The sequence below is a fragment of the Fringilla coelebs genome, assembly GCF_963513975.1.
Source record: "Fringilla coelebs genome assembly, chromosome: 10".
Taxonomy (NCBI): Eukaryota; Metazoa; Chordata; class Aves; order Passeriformes; family Fringillidae; genus Fringilla; species Fringilla coelebs.
Window position 1 is genome coordinate 15,124,475 of NC_140036.1, and position 22,826 is coordinate 15,147,300.

The 22,826-nt window shown below is 46.6% G+C and overlaps 1 protein-coding gene across 1 annotated transcript in view; it reads right to left on the bottom strand.

The window, feature by feature from the left end:
- Positions 1-19,106, bottom strand: part of TP63 (tumor protein p63) — a gene marked incomplete at its 5' end in the record, with an annotated part of 96,699 nt that extends 77,593 nt beyond the window's left edge. Inside the window, 4 exons of the mRNA XM_084212298.1 lie at positions 756-888; positions 1,634-1,762; positions 18,739-18,828; positions 18,979-19,106. Of these exons, the coding sequence (XP_084068424.1) occupies positions 756-888; positions 1,634-1,762; positions 18,739-18,828; positions 18,979-18,986 (360 nt within the window). The remainder of the gene's footprint in view (positions 1-755; positions 889-1,633; positions 1,763-18,738; positions 18,829-18,978) is intronic.
- Positions 19,107-22,826: the final 3,720 nt, after the last annotated feature.

The window sequence follows — 22,826 nt, forward strand, 5'->3', positions numbered from 1 at the left end:
AAAATCGTGGTTGATTAGGCAGGGAATTAAACAACAACAGTTTCTCAGGATGGAAGCATCCAGAGAAGCAACAAGAAAATTTACATATACCAACACAAATTTCAAACTATACATTATTTTTACCCTGAAGTATACAAAACCCAAGAAGTACAAAAATGGGACATGAGCAACTTAAACTCCTGAAACACCTCCTGCTCCAGCCTGCAAGAAAAGCACCTGGCTTCTTCAGAAGAACTATTGCTAAGAAAGAGCCAGTCTGTTAGTGCCAAAGGCAATGAGCCAGCAAGCACCAGTGCCTCATCTGCATTCCAGTCCTGAGCCATATCCCTGAGACACCCATGACCAAGACTCATTACAAACACTCTCTAGTCTGAAGAAACTGGAGGGGGAAAGAACCCAACCACAGTCTGAAAACAAGTTTTCACTCATATATGACCCTCAAGAGAAGAAAAACCGGTGAAGAACCTCTGGCCTTGGTCAGCAAAAATGCAATGTGCCCAGAATCCAAATTATTTTAACCCTGAGGTCAAACTAGCTCTAAGCAGGGAGAGTGCAGGGATGGTTGAGTAGCCTGTGCAAGAGGCTCCTCAGCTCTCCTGCCAGTTCAGCTGCCTCATCCCTCTCTCCTGCAGGAGAAGAGCAGGTGAGGAGCCAGCCAAGGTGGGAATGGCCCTGGGGCAATGCAGCTGGAATAGCTCCTGCAAAAACTCCCCTTCTGCCCCCAAAGGTTGAGAGAGAAGTTTGTCATTACTCACCCACATGGGGTCATTCAGCTCGGTGTCCTGCACCCGGACACAATCCATGCTGATCTCAATTTTGTTTGTGGAGCCATCTTCAGATGGGCCATCAATGAAGTTTAAATCAATTGGCTGAACCGAGCATATTGGCCTGGAAAAAACACAGTAATGGAGTTAAAACTGGCCAAGGTCTGTTTCCCACCACCCCACCCCACCTTCCTTCCCTTCCCCTGTGCCCAGGACTTGGCATTATCACGAGCCAGTCTCATGGCAAAGTCAGGAATTACTGAGGAGCAGCCCTGAACAGGACAGGGCCCTGAGGGACATTTCACTCGCTCTGAGGCAAGAGCAGAGGAGTCAAATCACTCAAAGACAGAACTCATGGAGGATTTAGAGCAGTGATTGTTTCAGCATCAGTCATGGCAAGTCAGGAATGGGAAGAGAGTCAACTTGCATTCAGCCAATGGACCTGGCAGGGTGAACTCTGCACCATCTCCACCTCCTCTCCCTCCCTGGCATCAGCAAGGGGCAAACATGCAGCCTGGACACAGGGCGATGAGCCCGCTTCCTCAGGGCAGATGCCAACCACGAGCCATTGGAAGCTCAGCTCAGCCACCAGAGGCCTGGCAGAGAATCAGGGTCACTGCTGCCCTTGGTCCCCCCAGCCTGGGCACAGGGCCTCTGGGGAGCCCAGAGCTGTCAGCCACCACAGACTGACACGTCCAACCACCGCAGCCACGTCCAGCCACCGCAGCCACGTCCAGCCACCGCAGCCACGTCCAACCAACAAGCACCGAAGATTCCAAACTCCCCAGCATCAGTCCCCTGAGCAGCCTAACTATAGAGGCATCCTGCCCTAAAACACCTTGCACATGTTCCACATAAGGGTTACTTACTGTTCCAGGAAGTCCCAGATGTGCTGGATCACCTCTGGGCTGAGGAATTCCCTGGGCTGAGAGCTTTGGGACATGGCTGATCGGTAGTAACTCTCCTTCCAGGAGAAGGGGCTCGGAGTTTCTACAAACCTTAAAAATAAAAAAAAATAAAAAAAAAAAAAAAAAAAGAAAAACACACACAGAGACATTGAATAATCATTGAATAATTGAATTCATGAGTCCAGCTCAATGAAAACCCATAAATAGAAGCTATTGTGTGAAAAAGGAGACACGCTGAATGCCCAAGACATTCACAGCTGTACCACACACATTCCAGACTGCTGCAGATGCTGCATTTAGATGGGAGAGAATTTGGCCTTCCCAGTAAGTTAAATACTTATCAGAGTCCACTGGGATGCTGTGTCATAAGAATCCTAGAGTGGGTAAAAAAACCAAAGCCAAACAAACCATTTTCCCTTTTCCCCCAAATAATCAACTTCCCATATGAAGCAGGTAGTTGCAGTGGGTGAAGCAGCTAAGCAGTGTGGGATTCCACTGTCCCAGGCTGTGTGCCTGTCTAAATGGAATGCCCTTGAATGATTTAGGTGACTTCTACACCCAGCCACTGCAGCTGAGGTCATGAACTAAGTATTGGATTGTGTTTTTACTTGGTTTGGGGGGGTTTTGGTTGTTTTTCTCTTTTTATTTAAAATAATAATATTTTTGTTTTCTTTTTTCTTTTCTATGGAAATAAGCTAAATCACATCAGATTTTATCGGCTTGTCTACTGCCTTCTCACCTCCACCAATTTCTGAGCCCGACCAAGTGATTTCCACCAGATCTGCTAATTACCTTGGCCATTTTTATCCCCTTAAGCTCCCACAAGCCTCACAGAAATAGGTGGGCCCAAGAGGAGCAGTGACAGAGCTGGAGCACTCATGCCTTCCACAGCTGCACATTCTCATCCCACTGGCCAATTTCTAAATTCAAACACAGCAGCTTTTAGACCCTTGTCAAAATACTTGACGGCTAGTAGGGATGTAAAGGGGGTGAGAAGAATTTCTCCACTATATTTGCAGTTGACAAAAACTCTCAGCTCAACTTCAGAGTATGAGGCAGGTGAGCACCTTTCCTGCTATAGGGTAGGGGGTGTCCTACAGAATTCCCATATGAGAGTTATTTCAGCACAATGCAAGTGAACAGCCACATTCCCTGCCAGGGGAATGGCCATGGCTGGAGCCAAGGTTACAACTGGATTCCAAAGAGTCTTGAACTAATATTTGGTTTGGCACATATGGGTCCTCATTAATACAATGGTCTAAACAAATTGTATGGAAGACCCTAATTTTTTAAGCTGCCAAAATTAAGAGTGTTACAGAGGGAGGATCACACTATAGGGCTTTTACTCCACTTTTCCTGAAGTACTCACTTCTGGCTGCTGTCAGAAAGGTATCTAGCTCTCTTTACTGAATTTTTATAGCCTCTTTCATTTTGAGGATGACTCTGGTCTGCAAAAAGCTGGGCTTTCCTCACCTCCGCTGTCCACAGAACTTCATGCTCTTTGAAAAGACCAGATTGTTATTCTAAGCCAAAGGAAATAAAAGTGGCTTAAACCTCCCCTGGAGCCAGTGCTGGGTGTGCCTCAAAATAGGTGAAAGCATCACTTCAGTTCCTCATCCTTTTTGTGATTAGGAGAAAAACCTCCTGCATAATTTAAAAGTTCACAAACAGCCAGAAACAGAAATGAAATGCAGAAATGCAGGGGTAATAGCTCTCCCTTGCTGAAGGGAGCACATGCCCACGCCACATGGAAAAAAAAATCATCACAAATCCTCTGAGAACAGCAGTTATCCCACAAAGTACCCAGACCTACTCCTTTCAGGTTTTCAGTCAGGTCAGACACTTCCAAGAATGCCGTATTGAAACCCAGAAGAACAGATCTGCCCTTAAGCCTGTCATACAAACTGCAGATCAATGCCACCACGAGCGGGAAGCTCTGCAACCTCCTCTGCTGCTAAACCCAGACAGACCACAGGCATTGCTCAATACCCTGTACGCAGCCCTGACCACCAGGAATGGGCAGAGAAACCCCACAATGGGTTCTCTCAAACCATCAAAGTGCTCATTTCTAACAATTACTTGCCACTTATAACAACTGCTTTTGACTTGTACACTAAAAATCACATTTCATTACTGCACAGACAGGAATTGACTTCAAGGAAAAAAGGGTTATACCAAACTAGACCTTTCTCAGAGACCTCCCCTTCAAAAGGTCTCAGTGCGACAAGGTTCCTGCATGCCTCAGCACGCCCCAGCTTTGGTTCACTGCTGGACAAAGTTCTGTCTCAAAAAGGCAAAGTGTGCCAGTTCACCCTGGCGGTCCTGTTCAGATGCAACTCCACAAACCTGCCCCAACCAAGCAGGGCAGGAGATACCAGCTGCAGAAACTGATACAGCCAGGTTTGTTCCTCGACACCTTTGCAGCTAACAGAGCTGTTGGAAAGCATTGCACCAGCTAAGGACACACCTGGTGGATCCCCCTACTAAATCCAACTCTGAATTTCTCCAGAGAGGGACATCTCCAGCTGCATCATCTTTATCCCTGTAGCCAGACAAACTCCTAGCTTACTGATTCTAGGAAAAGCATTGCCAGTTTTTATCTGATGACCAAAAAGGCATGTTTCCCTAAACCAAGCACAAGGAGTCTCCTGGTTAATGTTTTCACAGAGACTCCTTCAACACCCTCTGCAACACCTTTACTACCTGCACAGCTCTATTTCCAAAGGAGGCAGCAGGATTAGGCAGTCAGCCTTGGCAAGGCAGCTGTGACAAGGCCACAGCATTACAGAGGAGGCCCCAGCATTAGAGTAAACTCAGTCTGGTGCACCCTGTTCTCAGGCAGGAAAGAGCTGTCAGAAGGCAAGAAAACCAACCTCAGCTCAGCACAAAGCTGCATGCCAGATAAACTGTATCTTTCACCGTGGTCTCAACAGAATCTAAATCTCCTGCTATTTTCCTGAACTAACAGCCTTCAGCAAAGAGGAGAAGCTTCTGTCTACCAAACACATACTTAGGTGTCTGAATTTCCACTGGAAAATAACAGCTAAAGCCTATGTAAAATCTGTGTCACTACTTTAGTTAATTGTCTTTTCCCACACCAGCAAATGCTGTTTCCGGTAAGATAATTGTTGACTGCCTAAAGGTCATCACAAGACTGCATTGCTTAAATTTATTCTACGAACCAGATGCTTTTTTTATTAACAAGCATTTAAACAACATCTCTTTTACCTACATCTGCTCATCCCAAAGGCCACTGCAGGAAATGGCACTATTGAACACAACCTCTTATACCAAAATACTGACTAGAACAGAACAAGGCATAGCAGTAAGTCTTGTCTAGATTGTCTCAGTTCAAAGTCTGTAAGGTCTCTGCAACAACTGCTGAACTACCTGGCAGGATGCTTTTCACAAACAGAGAGCACTAACTGCACCAGGAACTACAGGGGGATTTACAGCCCCCATCAAACTGCAAGCTGAATAGGACATTGCATCCACAAGCCCCTCCTCTAAAAACCACCAGGGGATTATTAAAAGCAAGTTAAGTCTTCTCCCCGAAGCAGCACCTCACCAAGAGCAGGGTTCCTTTGTGCAGCACTGGCACACTGCTCCTGAGCCGGTGGATCCCAGGACAGGCTTCAGACGGCCGTGCCCTCCCACTGAGCTCCTATTTATCTGCTGAAACAAGAGCTGCCCAGAGTCCAGGTGAAAGCACTTCTCCACAGTCGCTAGGTGGGCCGGAGCCCCAGGCACACTGATTGTTGTGCTGCCTCCTGAGCACTCCCCCAGCAGAGCTGTGTTACAGCCCCCAGTGGGGATGTGCCCCAGCTGATCCCCCTTGCCACCCCACTGATGAGTGACATCTCTGAAAACACGGCAATGACAGCACACACCTGTAGCTGTGCCCACACAGCACTCCACTTCAGAGTTTACAAGAAAAAACCCAAAGTAAAATCAACTCACCCTTCCAAAAAAGGAAAGGCACAGCATTTGTCTCTCAAACTGTGGCCACACCGCTGTCGCCTTTCCCTCCAGCTGAGTGTCCCACCACGGGAGGAAATGAAGCCCTGACTGCTTGGCCCAGCATCACATAAAAGTGGTGGTGAAATGGAGAGAAAACAAGACCATTTCTGCTCCCACTGCTCAGTCTAAGCACATCCTTCCATTCTTCACCACATTACCCCCTTTCCTACCTTCATATGAAAGAGATTAGAGATGAAGCAAACAAGCCACTCAGCACCCCAGGAAACAATGACAGAAAGCCATTAAACTCAACTATAGCAACACCGCAACACTTCTCACCCCAAACACCACCTTCCACTGCAACCAATCTTTCTTAGAAAGGGCTCAAACCAAAACACCCAGGTTTGACTTACCCCTGGGGAGAAGCCACAGGCTCCCGAGAAAAGCAAGACCCAGGTTAGAGACTGAGCATGCACAGCCCAGCCCCTCCTCTGTAGCGTTGAACCTTAAAGGCAGATGCCGCCTGCCTGCGCTCGTAGGGGTCAGATCTGACACGGGGCGCAGCCCGAGCACCGCGGGCGCAAGTGCCAGTCCAGCAACCTCCTTCCAAAAATAAAGGCTGTCGCAACCATGAGCTAGCTGGTTTCCTTTGTGTTTTCATCCGAAACCGGCTTGGTGCTTCAACACCCTGAGCTACTCCGGGGTGATAGCGTGGTTTGTGAGGAAGCCGGAAATTAATAAGGTATATCAGTGAAGCTGCTGGGTTGGGTTTCAAGAGGTCCAAGCACCTCCATTTTTCCATCACTTCCCTCAAAAACTGGAGGTCTGGTTTGGTTTGTGTTTCTCCAGCAGCATTGAAGTCCTCAGAAATTATCAGTATGGTTTATGGGCGGAGAACTTTGTGGTGTGATGTTGGTGTAAGGCCACACTGTAAAATTTTATAAAATAAAGTCTTTCACAGCAGAAATGAGCAAAATTATTGAGAGCTTTCTTTCTGCTTGTTCCCAAACTAGAGTGAGTGTTGCTTTCTGCTTCTCCCTATGAAATGTCTATCGATGGTCTACAATTTTCTGTCACTAGACCTGTAGTTCTCAGTCCGTGGACATGCAGACGGGGTGAGCAAAGCCTTTGTCTGTAAGCTACAACTTTTGATCTTTTTTCACAAGTTACAGTCCCCTAAAAAATATGCTAGTAGAGTACTCAGGAAACTTTGATGCAGAGAGAAGAACTTCTGTTCTTATGAAGATAGCACTTCCACATTATACAAATGTACCCAACATTTGTTTATTAATGATTAATAAGGTCTAAATAATGATATCAAATATGCCTCGTTTTATTCATAGTTCTCAAAGTGCTCTACCAAAGGAAGATACTGTGATTACTCCCATATTACCTGTAAAAAAAGGAAGCAGCAAGCTATAAATATAACCTTGGTCACCCAAGTCACAATGTGGTACTTTGCTCTAAAAGGAACTAGTGATTTTGGGTGTTTACTAGAGAAATTCAGAAAGGCCTTAATTTCTTCCGATAGAGTATACACTACCTCCTGTACTAAGAAACTCTCAAACTTCATTTATCTTCAGGCAACAAAATGCTGATGCCCAGGAATGAAAATCAAGGGGCTGCAGAAATGCCGTGACCAGCTTTAAGACGCACACAGAGTTCAGGGTGGAAGGAGAATTCCATTCCAGACTGCAACCTAATCTTTCTTCCTGAATTTATACAGCATTTAACCCTTAAAATCCCTTAATTTGTGTGCATATTAATTATTAGCCCTCAGCCACCACAGGGTGTGAGCTGGATAGAGATTTAAGTCACAGAGGAGTCGGCAGCTTCAGCTCCAGCAATCCCAATCCACATGCTCATCCCTGCCTTCTCCAGTTACACCTTGAAGTGCATCAAAAGCCGTGGTAAACAATTTAAAGTTCATGAGCATTATGTCTAAATGCCTGAATCTTGGAGTCAGTTGTATTTTTAGTTTTTGCGTGGGGAGGGGGCTCCTTTTCAGATCACACCGTTAAAACTGTAGGAACTTGGCAGCCCTCGTCCTGCTGGAATTCCCCCTGCTCTGCATTGTAACACTGCAGTGATTTGTAGACCTCGGTACCTAATGAAGCTCACAGCTGTGCAAGAGGAGAAGGATGCTGGGTCTGGCAGCACGGGACAAGCGTGCGCCTGGCAGGCGATGTCATCTGGAATTCCCCGACTTGCGGAGCGCTCTTGTCCCCGTGCCTGGAGCAGCCACCCTCAGCCAGCAGAGCACACCCTGGAAGCACCCCCTTGTAACCCTTTCCCAAAGGTTACAGACCATTGGAAATCAAACAGGTTCATTGCTACCCTCTAAACAGGGGGGCAGAATGAAAGCCAAATGGGAGACAGGCAGGCTCTCCACCCCCTCGGAGAAGGTTGCAGTTGAATTTCATCTACCTCTACTGCACCTCATTCTGTGTCTACTTCATCAACAAGCAGCCTCTCTTTGCAGCACGAATTGCACTGTAGAATGCATTTTCCTGCTTCTTTCTTTGCCTGATGCCATATTCCAAGGTCTTAACTCACATGAGCCCAAGAGACTGGCTCCCATGCTGGCAGAGGCAGGTTGTGCTGAACTGAGCTCACAAGCCGTTATTCTCCTTTCGATTTTAAGCTGAGCTTTCAGGTTTAGCATTTTAAAATTTAGACTTCCAGCAAGCTCTTTAAACCCTTCAGATTGTCTTTGCAAGTAATGCTGCCCCTATGTGTCAGTCCTAAAATATAACTTTAAGAGAATGCTGATAGATGGATGGGTTAGAAAGGACAAATGTAAGGAATAACAAACGCCAACACAGGATTCTTTTGAGACAGAATAGAACTTCCACCTATGGTTCAATTTTTTTCCCGGTTCCACCTTTGTCAGATGTTTCACTGATTTGGTCTCTCACAAAAAAATGTGGACAGCAGCACAGGTTATGGGGAGGGGCAGCAGTGAGAAAGTGGTCAAGTCGTGCAGGGATATGCATTAGAAAATGAAAGAAGCTGACTGCCAGAAGGGTGAACCCTGATCTCAGAAGTGGCCAACAGCCAAGGAGATGTAGGGAACATGAAGGAACAGGGAGTGGCAGCAGCAAAGGGCTCTGTGACACTGCTGGTGTCCTATGGCATCTGTCAAGGACAGACCAGGGAGGACTGTTAGCTTCTCCTGTTCTCTAGGCAAAGGGTGCTTGCCCTGCACACACCCTGTTGCAGCTGTGAGCTCTATGGTATTTGGGAGAAATAAAGCAGTTCTGTCTCACAGGAATGCTGAGTGTTCTGCTAGGGTCTACTCTAACAGTGCCTCCTGATCTCCCTGTGACTTAGATTTGTCTCTTGGAAGCGTGTGTGAGATGAATGGAAAGCAGTAGGAAGGGATGCTTCAGCTTCCTGGTTACTCTTTACTCAAGTCTTCAGAGCACAGGCAACACTGACCTAACCAAAAGAAAATGAAACTGGCTGTACAGAGTAATCCTCCTAATTCACCATGCTGCAAAACACAAGGGGGATTTTTCTCCTTTCGTCATGTCCTTTCATCTTGAGTAAGACTGCCTGCAGTGAAGGCAACATTTGCTTTGTGGCAGCCCCTCAAAGCAGCCCTGTGCCCCACACCAGTGCCCTGCTCCAGTGCTGGCTGCACAGCTCCACTGGGAGGAACAGACTCCCTCTGCACTCCCACTGGCATTCCCAGAATGAGCATTGCATGGCCTGCTCCCTGCGAACTGTTGGGAGTGGTTTCTTGAAGCTGAGCAATTTCAGTACCTCCACAGCCCAGGAACCCACTGCATTTCCTATCAACAGCTCATCTAATGAGCTATTTACATATCATCCTCAGCCTGACAACAGGGACCACTTTTGCATAACAGAGATTTCATCCTCAGGGCTTCAGGCAGCTCAGCACTCCACCAGCACCTGAGATTCTCTCTCCTATTTTTTTTTTTCCTTCAGGATTTCCTTCAGCATCTTGTGAACTTTCCCAGACATCTCTTATCTCCCACTCAACTTTTGACAACCCCTTCTTATCCATCCTCAGAAGCTCAGCCATGGACATCCCCTCCTTTCTGCTCAGCCCTGACACCCACTCCCTTTCTCAGCCCTGGCCAAGGTGAAGCACTGCCACACCAATTCCCCCACCTGCCCACTGCAATTGGTGCTTTCTAGTCTGGGGTGCAAACTCTTCATAACCCACAGAAGACCACCTGTGTGGAGAAGCCCAGAGTTAGAATGCAAACCTGGAGCTCAGGACACCCAAGCTCAACCCCCAGCCCCTGGGTGACCTGTCCGGCTTCGTTCTTCCATTCCTAAGGGATAATCCCCAAATTGGTAAAGCACATAGACACTTGTTAATAATCAGTGCATCTCTGGAAAAACAAGACTTTCCAAATTTAGATAATAAAAGAAAATGTAAATAATCAATTTTAAGAAAGCCTTGAACCCAAAACAAATTAAAAGCATTTGCATTGTTTTGTAACTCACTTTTCCAGTCAATCCCTTTCCCAAACCCATTGTAGTGGTGGTGAGAAGCAGTGCCCATCTGGAGAAGGAAGAGTCAGAGCTGCTGGACAGAGATGAGATCTTTTACTGCCGTAAGTGAGAAAGTCTTCTCAAAGGCAGCACAAGTGGGAAATCCAGGCCCAGCCCTCAAAATTCTGAGGTATTTTTGGTCCAAGTCCAAAAATAAGTGCTGTTAGAAAAACTTCACAGGCAAACTGTCCAGAAGCCACAAAACATTTGCAAGTCCCCTTCAAAAAAAAAAAAAAAATCTCTTTGGTCTAAGTACTAGGTATTATCTGCTCTATTTCAAATACCCAGCTGAGAACATGTATTTGGGTCTACCTTTGCTGAAGCTAGACAACTCTAAGTTGACACAGGAGTTTAGTAGGCAGACAGCCCTGGCAGTTTCACAGCAGGATGAATGCAGTGATGCATCCTCCCCTCAGGGGAGGAGAGGACAAGCGCAGCTCTCTGCTGAGGCATCTCCTGATGGGTCAGTGCTGCCTCCAGCCCTGCTGCAACATGCCAACTTCTGCTGTCCAGCTGCAGCTACAGCTGAAGACAACAGAGACCATTTTTTTCTCTCTGGGGTCAGTGCCTAACCCAAAATCACTCCATGACCCACTCGTCCACCATCAATAATCTGCAGCAGGTGCCTGGGGGCACGTGGGGCAGTAGGAACTCAGACACCTCTGCTGTTGCATTCTGCTGCACAGAAAGATGGGGTGACCCCTCATCTTTCCTGGAGGAGCAGTGTTAAGTGCCCAAAGCAGCCTAAACCAGTTAACCATATCCTTTCAGGTCCGCAGATTTCTGCAGTGCCAGGGAATATTAAAAGAAATAAAGCAACAGACCCAGAAATAAAAAAGGGCAAGGTCATTTTCAGGAGGTACCAGTCATGAGAAAAATACAGCTATGACAGGTCTTCAGCACTGCACTTCTGTAGTGATTTTAGATATTTAATAAGGAAAATTGCAAAGTTCTGGAGAGGCAAGAGCCAGAGGTCTCATCTTCCTGAGGCTTGCAAAATCAAATTCCCCTCTTTTGAGATTTGGTCATTAGTATTTTTCCTGCTATCACAGATTGAAATCTACCTGATTTCATTGATTTTTTTTTTTTTACAAGGAGCTTTCAGTATTTCCCACAGAAATGGGACTGTCTTAATTATTGTCTGCCAAACTTTTGCAGTGTTGAGTGCAACCATCATCTCTAAGTTTTCACTGGTCTACCTCCATCATACCAATACAGAGACCACAACACAGAATGAAAAATTGCTTTATTTATTTATTTATTTATTTATTTATTTATTTATTTATTTGCCTGAGAGAAACCCCCAGATGAAGGGTTCATCACGAGTATGGCTGGGCCCCCAAACCAGGGGGACTCTGTGAGTTCCTGGCTGCCCTGCTTGGAAACACGAGTGGAGACTGTGGCACAAAGAGCAAAAGGCTGTGGCCCCAATGGCTCATGATGGGGTTGTGGCCCTGCAACATGCTCTGAGCTCTGTTCAAAGTCTGGCATGGTGCCTGCAGCCTCTTCCCTGCTCGCACCATATCACTATCACTAGTATCAAGGGCACATGGTCCTAAGGACCGTAACACACTCTGCCAAGAGTGCAGCTTCTTTTAAACTTGCTGAGATTTGAACTTTTTTGACATGTCAAGGAGTCAGATCGTGCCTCTGCCAGGATTGCCCCAACAGCTCCTGGGGTTTTTTTGCCAAGTGCTTGATGTGCTGCAGCTGCAACCTCCAGGAGAGCATTGGGCACCCCTGCATGCTGAGCAGCAGGTGCTGAGCTACTGCTGTCCCAGCACGCACAGGACAGGCATTTCCCAAATTTTGCCACTGTGAGGAGGCAGCAGGGAGAGGACAGCCCACATGGGCTATCTCAGTGTGGTCCCCACACCAAGAGGAAGCAAAGCAAGAGAAATCATGCAGCCCATGCTGATTTTCAGCCCTGGGAAACTATGCATTGCAGGGCATTTAGTCATATAAATATAGTGAGAGAAGAGAGGGACTGACAGGGAGCATTAAATACATGCTTCTTTTTTAGAACAGGAGGCTTCTCAGACTGACTGCTGCAAAAGGCTTGTGACATTTTATGTTGAGCCAGGTAAAACGCTTGGCTCCCTAAGGTACCTACTCTTACAAAAACTGCTTCTATCTTTAGTTACACAAACTCCTTATGAACTGCTCAGGGGCCTTATAAAGTCCTTCTCACAAGCTTTCTCTCACAGGCTGAATTTTTAAAAAATATCTAATAAATCAGCATGATAATACAGAAAGTCCACAGAACTCTTCAGAAGCAGGAAACTGTAAACAGCAACATCCTGAGTTTCAGTAAATAATTAAAATGCAGAACAGAAACACCAGCAAAGCAGATGTTAGGTGCAGATTCCTGTAATATGAATTTCGTTGAAGCTCCCCAAACTTGTTACCCCCCCAGCCAGTCTGTGAAATCTGGTGTGTTTTGGATACTGAGCATTAACTGCCACTCCTCACCTTTGCCACCAGTGGTACTCCTACAGGAAAAGGAGCTCTTCTGCTAAATACCATGTGGGCTGCATTTTTCAGCGTGTAGCAACTCTGTGGCAGGGCAGCTATTCCTAAGCCCAAGGGCAGAGAATCCTTCTCTCAGAAATAAGAGCACTTACAAAAACCTTCCTGTGTGTCACAAAATAGCTCCAAGACAGGGCAGATGAAGGACAAAGAATTAAGAGCAGATTATAGTCCTGGAAGACAGGAACAAATGAACTGTTTGTCAGGAGCCCTGCTGGTGTGTAAGGGAATGCTACCTGGAGCGCTCACAGGATCTCTGCTTTTGTAACTATGCCGGGTGCTAAGAAATTACAGGGTTGGCTCCCTATAATTTTATCAATACATTGCCACACCTAATGTGATTTATGATTTTTGCTTGTGATAATCTTAAAGCTGTAGCTTCTGCAGTGCTATGAATACATAGAGCATCACCCTTTTCATCAAAAACAGGAATGATGTTTCCAGCCTGTATATTTTAAGATGAAAATTCACAAATATTAACAGCCCAACAAGAAAACTGTGTAAAGGTATTTTGTTGTTTTACATGGAGAGTTTTAACCCTGCAATATTTGACCACCTAATGCCCATGTTAACTCTCAAAGCCAGCTGAACTACAGTTCCACACTTGTTACCACCATCTCATATACCCCACTGACAGCAATTCCAGCCATCCCATTGATATTTTCCCCAGCTCCTGCTCCCCAGACACTACTGGCAATACAAGCTGAGCCACTGCTGTTTGCAACATCCAGCTCACCAGCACAATCCAAGCTTCTTTCTATGCATTTGTTCAGCCTGCAGTGACTCTTGTGCCTATCAACATTACTAAACCACACAGGCACTGAACCTCCCAGGGCAAGGTTTTGTAAGCAGGCTTATTTTTATGTTGCAAAGAACCTGCTGAAGCCCTGATCACTTACTGCAGGGTTTCCCCCTTCTCACTTGGGGAGGTGGCTGTTCTCTTTATAGCTCCATGCACTAACTGAATTCCCCTTGCTTGTGTGTACTGGTATTTATCACATCAGACCACCTGTGGCATTTAAACACCTGATTGGAAATGACTCAGCAGCAAAATCCTGTGGGGAGGTAATCTGCTACACAGGAGTGATTGTAAACAGCACCAAAAACTCCCAAGTAAGGCCTAAGAACAGACACAGATGTTTTCATGAAGCTATTTGAACTGATGTTATCTGTTATCAGCAGAGCTAGTCCAACCTCAGAAATCTATTACAGCAAAACACTTTCCTTCTGATTATTTCAGTGTTGATCATGGGATACAAAATTTTAAGGTAAAAAGAAGTCAAAATTTGTATGGCAGAATAACCACTGGCTCCTACCACCATGTCCACGTTCCCAGGAAAGTTTTCACATTAGAGCCAGGCACCAAACTGAAAGCCAAGTTTCCTTGATTTCTTCCTCATCCAAGCCCCTCCTTCCTCCTCCATACCTTATTACTACTATTGAAATGTTTTTATGCAGAAGGCTTCAATACTCTTTTGGACACGTGTTGAAAGGCAGAGGGTTTTATTTTTCCCCAAGCTGAAGCTGAGCCCTTTTGCTTTGTTTCATACCAGAAATCCTGGCGTTTGTTGAGAGAAACTTTTGCAAATTAGCTTGTAGCAGAAGGTACAATGTAAATCAGCATGGAATTATAACTTATAACATGTACCATGAACATTCTAAACACCTCTGAACAAATTAACTGCAGGTTCTGCCTGGATCTGTCCCCTCCCAGCCCAAGGGACAGAAGCCTGCAGTGTCACTAGTGCCTGTTGGCAGTGATGGGCACGGGGTGCAGTCCGTTTCCACCTTTGTGCTGTGTTGCAGCATTGACCTTGGCCAGACTCCTGTCTGATCATTGCAGTCTGTTGGCCAGCCCTGTCTGATACGTGTGGGAGCCACTGAGGGAAGCTGAAGTGACACATGCAGTGCTCCTGATGAAAGATCTCTTGGAGCTCTGGAGCTCTGGCTGCCTGGAACTATGCCCTGCTCACCAAAATCCATCCAGATGCAGCACCCAGTAGGTGGTGTTTCCATGGCCCAAACACTCCCCTGCATTCCAATTTCTAATACCCCCTCTGAAGTAATTACTTACAGTTTCCCTCATTGTTTTCTAAAAATAGATTTGTTTTTTCCTACATACCTGGCTGGGGTGTTTTGTTTGATTTTTTTGGTTTTAACAACCTCTTTAAAGCCCAGGACCATGCCTGAGAAATCAGGTTTCCAGCACAGATGCTGCAGAGAGCAGTGGCTTTCAGGGCTGTTTCTGTGTTATTAGCAAGAATTGGGAGGCTGGACTGTATCACATTGTGCTGAGAATACAAAGTGAGAAATGAAAGGAGAAAGAGCAGCTTGTATGAGAGCCCTTTCATTCAAAAGGGAAGAGTGAGCCACGGTGAACACCTTCAACACAGCAATGATGTGAAATCCTGAGGCCATCAATTAGCCTGGGCATGGGGAGAGAGAGGAGCAGAGCAGGCAGGACTACAGTCCAGTGCACCAGCAGGTGCATTCCCAACAGCCCCCAGAGAAGAGGGCTCCTGGGTAAAACACAGCCTAATGACCATTATTTCCAAGAACACAAGTAACTTATCTGTAAACATCACTCCCCCAACCAGGCATTAGCTGGGAAAAAAGCAGCTTTGGGGAGAGATACTAATTACATAGCTCTCAACAGCTGGACTTTGATCATAATTACAGTGCCTTTTTCATCTTACATTAGTGGCTTTCAGCTGCAGCTAGGTGGGCACTTCTTGGAAGGTGGAAATCCCGCCTGCTTCAGATAATCAGCTCTTTTTATGACTCAGACCTGACCTGGGTTTTCTGCAGCACAGGATGAGCTCCCACAGTACCATCCAAGGCAGTAATTCTGGGGGTCAGTGGCCTGGCACTTCAGTGCAGGTGCTTCTGTCGTTACAGCAGCACTTCCCAAGTCCCAGAGCCAGAGCACTGAGTGTGCATATTCCTGATTTCAAGTATTTCTCTTTACAAGGGAAGTAGAAGGAGAAAGACCTTGAGGTCTGCTGAATTTTAGCATCATCTCAGAAGAAGAAAGATGGGCAGACTCAGGATACACCTGTCCAAACAGCCTCACTTCAGTCACAACCTACATTTGCATCCTTCACTTCTGCAAAAGGATGTACATCCCCCTCTGAGCACCCACTGTTCCTTTGCCCCTCTGTCAGCTGGGCTGCAGCTCCAGCACTGAACTCCAGCACACAGCAGTGAGTGGGGTTGTGAAGGAGAAGCTGCTGCCCTGTGACCCAGCTGAGTTCCCTATGATTTTTTGTGATGCTTTGCTTTGATACACACATTTACAAATAATTTAATAGCCTAAATGTGGGAGCTGGGCTATTGAGACAGAGGCTGAAGTGGCTTAAACAATCACACACAGCACAGGGTCGGGGCTCTCAGCTGTTTTTCCTGATCTGTGGCACTGAATTACTGTGTTCTATAGATATATAATTTCACAGTGGCATGTGAAATGACAGGCATAAGGCACATGAACATCATAAATGCACATTAGCTAATGCTCCTCAGTGTGCTCTGCATTCACCTCTTGACAGAGGAAATGTTTTAGCTGGCTACCACGTGTCCTCTTGCTGGACACCCCCAAACCTAAGAGATAAGTAGATGAAGCAACAGCAGTGGGTAAATCAAAGCCACAAATCTTAGAGTTAACTAGAATTTATAACTTCTTCCCCCTCCACATCGAACTACAGGGAAATCTGTGTGGCATGCATCCCTCCCAGCAGTTTAACAGGGTTTAAAACATTTTTCACTATTGTTTTTTTGCCAGCATACCTCAACGTTATCAGTTTGCTGGTTAGATAATTACTAGATGTAATTTTAAAGTTGCAAAGAAGCACACTGATATTAGCTAAATATTTTGCCACATCAAAGCAGAAGTGTTTCAGACTGTGTAGAATAAATGCAATTCTGAAACTGTTGAATTTTGTTAAAGCAGTCAGAGAAATGTCACATAACACATTATGAATATGCAACCAGTGGAGCTTAAAGATGACGACTATCTATGTCTCAGACTGAGAAAAGTATCTTTGGGATCAGCTTTGAGCTGATTTTGACCTGTGGCAGAGCACAGTCCCTAACAATTGAACAAATGCCACTCTTGGCTCATGTAAACAGACATGCATAACAGCTGAGACATGAGACACTGAGCTATATCTCAAACAGGTTTTATGACTGAGGGGTGTCACAAATTCTGTCTGTCCTGAGGCTTCTCACACTGCAATGGTCACATAAAAACTCATCATGCTGCTCAGGCATGTGGTGAGGAGCAGCATTTTTGCTGTAAGGCCTGACTTGCTGGATGAGGCAGATTTACAGGGGTTAAAAGGCTTGTTTAAAAAGTTCTACCAAATACAGCCAATGGATTCTTTTTAATTCATGCTCCAGCTGATTTTTTTGCCTGAGCCACAGCACCAATTTTCAGAACCTACTATTTGGCATGAGGTGGGATACAAACTGGCAGGAGCTGACAGGCTGGGAATCTGTCCCAGAGCTCAGGTACGCTTCCCAGTGCATCTTCTCGCTTTCCAATGTCAGGGTTTTTTCCTCTTTTCCTTTTTCTTCATTTTCAGTTTTGGAATTTGCCTGGCTGGGGCTTCCAGCTGTGAAAACATTAATGTGCTAAAGACTCCACTGCTGTCAGCCCAAACCCACCTTGCTGGGTGGGCACTGCTCTGGTACTGCTTTCTTGTGAATCCCACACTTTGTGCTGGCCACAGGCACATCCCTGCCGGGGTCAGCAGGGCTGGGTGGATTTGCAGGAGGTCAGAGCATGGCTGCATGTGCCTGGCCAGCCCTGGGCTGGTGTTGTGGAAGGTCTCCCTGGGGAATCCAATACCCCCGGCTTCATTCCATCTTCCTGTGCCCCGGCAGCGCTGCCAAGGACCGTGCGCTATTTCCCAGCCTCTCTCCTCTCCCTCTGCTGGCCCCAAACACGGCCCCTCCTCGCTGCCAGGTCTCCACTCTCCTCCCCAGGACCTTCACACAGCAGTGGCACCAAACAGCCGGATTAGGGGGGGATAAAAGACCCCACAAACCTCGTAACAAAGCACAACAGTGGGGAAAAAGCCCAGAGATCACCAAGCTGCCTGCAATGCCACGGGCTGGGTGATGGTGGCCAAGCCCTTTCTCCAGCACAGAGCTGTGCAGCAGGGCAGCCTTCCCCAGCATGCTGTGGAGGATGCAGAGTTAATAGTTAACTCTTCCAGGGATTAATGCCTCCGTAAGACACCAGCCAGGGCTTTTGCAAAACACAGACAGAAACCAGTATTATAAAGGAGCTCAACAAGTGACTGTGCCCAGAGGATTTCACCTCTCCGAACTTTATGACTGGAAAAATACCATCTACATGTCATTTGCATGCTTAAATATAGTATCTTCTATTGGGAGAAACAAACAAACCGACAATGTGATACTGTGACACCTCGTGTGGACATGCTCTTTTATCTGCTGGAAAGTTATAAAACTCGGCGTAACAACAAAGCTAAAATAAGAGTGGTTGTCAGGCTCTGACGCTGGCTGTTAGACAGAAGGAAAAAATATTCCTGGAAAATTGCTCTCTCTTAGAAGGCAGTTTTTTCTTCTCTGAATCTTTTTAATTAATTATATATCCTTTAAATTCCAAAATCTCAGGGCTCAATAGTTCAGCTCATGTTATTCCCAGGAGTTTTTTCACTTAAAGAAACAAACAAACACACGCCAGAAACCTAAAGCCATTCCTGCACTACCCAAAGCACAGTGTAACCTTCTGCTCCAAAACACCAGGGAAAGATACTATCAGCCTTCGTGTTATTTATCATATATTTTTTTCCCCTCTAATGCCAAAGAGGAAAAGGGGATATCTTAAACGGATGCCTATAATTAAACAGTAACCTGTTAGAAAGCCAAAAATAATAATAAGCTCCACTGAGCATGAAGAGGGCGGCACATTTTTTCCGCGTGCAGCCCAGCTGCCGGCGGCCGATAGCAGGAAAGTTAACGATTATCAGGAGGCTGAGATCAAAGCTGCGATAGCGGGGTTACGTCACGCTCGCACTCACCGCGGGATGCAGGGATCAGGGTAGTACGGCAAGGTGCTGAAAGGTGCTGCTTCAAAATTCATTTCCTTCCAGCCCCTCCTTGGGGACAAACTGAAATAAAATAAATAAATAGATATAAAGCCAGCAGGCTAAAAGCAATAAGGTCAAGTGGTACACGAGGTACAACTTTAGAGATTTATTTTACACTTGCGGATGGGTGGGATCTGCCAGGGGCTTGGCCAATGGGATTCATCCAGTTACCCCAGCATCACCACCACTCCCTCCTCGCCAGCTGGGCATCTTCTGCACAGATATTTTCCCCTCCTCTCAACATCCTTAATAAACTTTGGTGTACGCTGGCCACACTTGTTGTTGGGAGCTCATCTGGGGCTTCTCTGAACTTCTGATCTCGCCGGTCATTGGTTGCCTTCCCGCCTGACTTCACAGTTTAATTTTGGCAGCTCTTGCAATTTTACAAACTGCTGTGGCCGCTGGTCATCCTCGTCTCCAGATGGCCGGAGTTTCCTCTGCTGGGTGCAGCGCCTGTGCTGAATTTCATCCTCCTTTAAAAGCTTCCCTTGTCAGCTCTGGGGTTAGTACCTGCTTATAGCTGCCTGGGGAAATTTTCAGTCTCCCTCCCAGCATACACAGTTCACACAGTCTGTTGTGGTCACAGTTTCAAAACGGAATGACAAAATACGGGGAAATTCCTCAATTAAAAATAACTTTTTTTTAAACTTTTGCCTCTCTGCCTCCCCTTCCTGCCCTCCTCCCTGCAAGAAAGCTATCAGATATATTTGTTAATCTTTCCCTTCATAGCTTTTTATTTTGCCCCCAAAAAGTGAGATGATGCACAAACAGAACAATCTTGCATTGTTCTGGTGTCCTCTAAATAACATATACATTTTCCACATTAAAAAAAACACAATATTTTCAATGATTTTGAGGAGAAAGTAAAAGTAAGAAAATAGAAATCATATCTTTGTCAGACATTAAAGCTTAGAGAAATAAGAGTGAAATCCACCAAAACAAACTACCAAAGATGAAAAGCAGATCTGATTTTCCAGAAGAAACAGGAAAGCAAGAAAAGATGGCTTTAATTCTCTCCCCACCACCTCTTTTTCTTCTTTTCTACTCTCTTTTGAGTCACACAGAAAGTCATTCAGGAAAGCAACCTGTTTTGTCCCCCTGTTTTTTTTCCCCCTCCGTGATTTATCCAAATAGTACAGACTGTAAACCTATCCTGGTTTTGTGGGTTTGGAGAATGAATGAAATATGAATCAGGAGCTAAATTAAAATGGATTCCAGCAGGAAAAAAATAGCACCCACATATCTGTGCACCAGAGGGATTGCATCTTCAAGCAGACCTATACGTTTGTGTGGACGAGGAGAAGTGTAAGGGACTGCCCTATAGCTCACCTATAGTGCATATTTTGTGCCAGTGTCAGCACTAACTCCAGCCACCCCTGGAGCAAAAGTCAGGAACCCTCTGAGGTGGCAGCAATTGCCTCTTGTTTTTCCCCTCTGTGTTTTCCTTGTAGGAAATGTTGGTTCGAAGAATGTCACGTGGAAACATTTTCTTTGCTGCCTGTGCCAGGGTGGCAGGAGAGCTATTTCAGACTTGACATTCTCCACCCACACTCAGCCTGATAGCTTCTAACATCTGTGAATTGTGAATCCTGTAAACTCGCAGGGCTGATCCCCAGCCAAGTCCAAGCAGCTTTCACTAAGTGGCACTCACCAAGGAAGAGAGGCTGGACGTGAAGGATATGTTCATTAACTGGAGTTAAGGGCTCCCTACTGCTGGACACTGCTTGCCCTGCCTGGCCCATGGAAGAACAGTAATATCAAACTCCTTTTCTCTCTTAGGATGAACCCTGGAATAAACATCAAACCTTTTAGCTTGTGTTATTGGGGAAGAGGTATGGGAAGTTCCAAATCTGCTGGGGAGGAGGGAGGAAGATTCACAGCAGGGTTTGCGCACACACAAAGCAGCCCAGGGAGAGCTTCAGAGTGGCTGCATCCTCTTCTGCTGCTGAAATCAGGGCTGTGGGCAAATACCTCCAGGGAATGGGCAAAGAGGGCCACACCAACTCATGGTCCACACTGCCAGCCTGGCTCTGGTCTAGGCCTTGAGCATCCACCCTTAACCACAGACACAGCAAGGAAGTGCTCTCCCTGCCCAGACCATTTGAGCGAGAGCTTGGGTTCGTGCTCTCATACTCCAGGACGTGGTTTCAATCTGCACCCATGCATGTGGGTATGGATAACCAACCATGCATGCAGGCAGCAGGCTGAGCTCTGGACCCACTGCTGAGACCTTGTACTTGCTCCTGGAGAAACACCAGGAGCTGCTTGGATTTTGTCTACCATGCCCATGGTGGGATTAGCTGTTACCTCCTCAAGGCTGACTTCATGGAAGAGTGGTCATGCATTGTGTGCTCTCCAAACAGCCTGGAAGAGTTTGTCTCTCCTCATAGGTTTCAACCTAAAAGGCAAAAGAAATGTCATGAGAAAAGTGCTGTTCTTGTGAAATCCTGTTCTACTTCTTCATGGGAGCTGGAGAAGTCTCTCCCAGAATGTCCTGGGTGCAATGGCCAATGCTTTGGGAGGAGGAAATAACTCCCACCTGGAGACAGACCCTCTTCTGATTTTGGCCAGTCTCCTCACCCAGCACGTGCCCAGATCACACATCCCAAGGGCTTTGTGAAGTAAAACTGGCAGCTCCTGACATTGCTGCTGCTGGGCTGTCTCCGAGGGTGGAGCTGCCCTCTGGTTTTACAGCTCTGCACAGCCTTGGTACCCCAGGCACAGTAAATACAAGTCTGTTGCAGCCCAAACCCAAAATCCTGTGGTTCCTGTTTGCAGTGCTGCTCAAGTGTTGCAGTGCTGCAGTTAAGAAGTGGTAGTCTCCAGCTAGCAATTTGCAGCAAAATAATAACTTCTCCTGAAAAAAAATTAATTTAAAAAAGCAGCACCACATAATTCTGATGAGAAATAGTGACTTGTAGCAGGGCTCTCTTCTCACTCACAAGGCACTGATGAGAGACGTTTCTAGCAAGGACATTTCCACAAAAACTTCAAAAGGGGCCACCAACTGCCTAAGACCTGTGCCACCCCTCATGCCAGGGGTTGGGCAAACGCAAATTGCTCATGGTTTGGTTTTCTTTGGCAGTGCATACACCAGCTTTTCCTAGGGAATTGGACATTTTCAGCTTCCCACAAAGATCTGGACATGTTCTGAGGTAGCTCAGAATGTCTATCTTTTGCTTTACCCAGCTGGAAAACAGAGCCATGGAAATGAAGTGGCAGTAGTGTACAAAAGCCCCCTGCAAAAGCAGAGAGTGTCCTGATTTCTCTCCTGCAACCCAAACAGCCTTCCTCCCTCCTGCTCACAGCCAACACATAGCTATGGATTGATCGACCAGGAATTTGGGCAGGGATATTCACCAGTGCAGTGAGGTTGCATGCAGCTCCTCTCAGCTGCAAGGCACGTTGCATAGCACAGTCAGCAGTGGAAACACAAGCACAGGGTGTGTGCCTGTGTGAATTGCCAGTGCCCCTTGCATAGCTGGGAGGCTCTAGGGGCTCCGTGGTATTTGCCCAAGTTCATTTGCACTGCCTTAAAGGAAACCTACTGGGAGATGGAGCCAGAGACATTTGAGAGTTGGGAATTTCTGAGGGGGGTCTGAGCGAGTACATGAGGACTAGTACACTTCATTTAGGGAGAAATTATCTAGGGAGAAATTCTTTACTTTAAGAAGAAATTCTTTGCTGCGTGGGGGGTGAGGCAGTGGAAGAGGTTGCCCAGAGAAGCTGTGGGCAACCCATCCCTGCAAGTGCTCAGGGCCAGGCAGGATGCAGCTCTGAGCAACCTGTTCTAGTGGAAGGTGTCGGGCTCGGGTGACTTTAAGGTCCCTTCCAACCCAAACCAGCCCGCGGCTCTGTGACCCTGGGAGCACAGGCAGGGGGGAGCTCCGTTCAGTGGCAGACCTGAAGAGGAAAAGGGGCTGGTGAGCCCCTCGGCGCTCGCTGCCCCTCGCTGCCGGCGGGGAGCGTGCGGCCGATGGACGTGCGGGCTGCAGGCACGCGTCCCGCAGGAAGCCGGG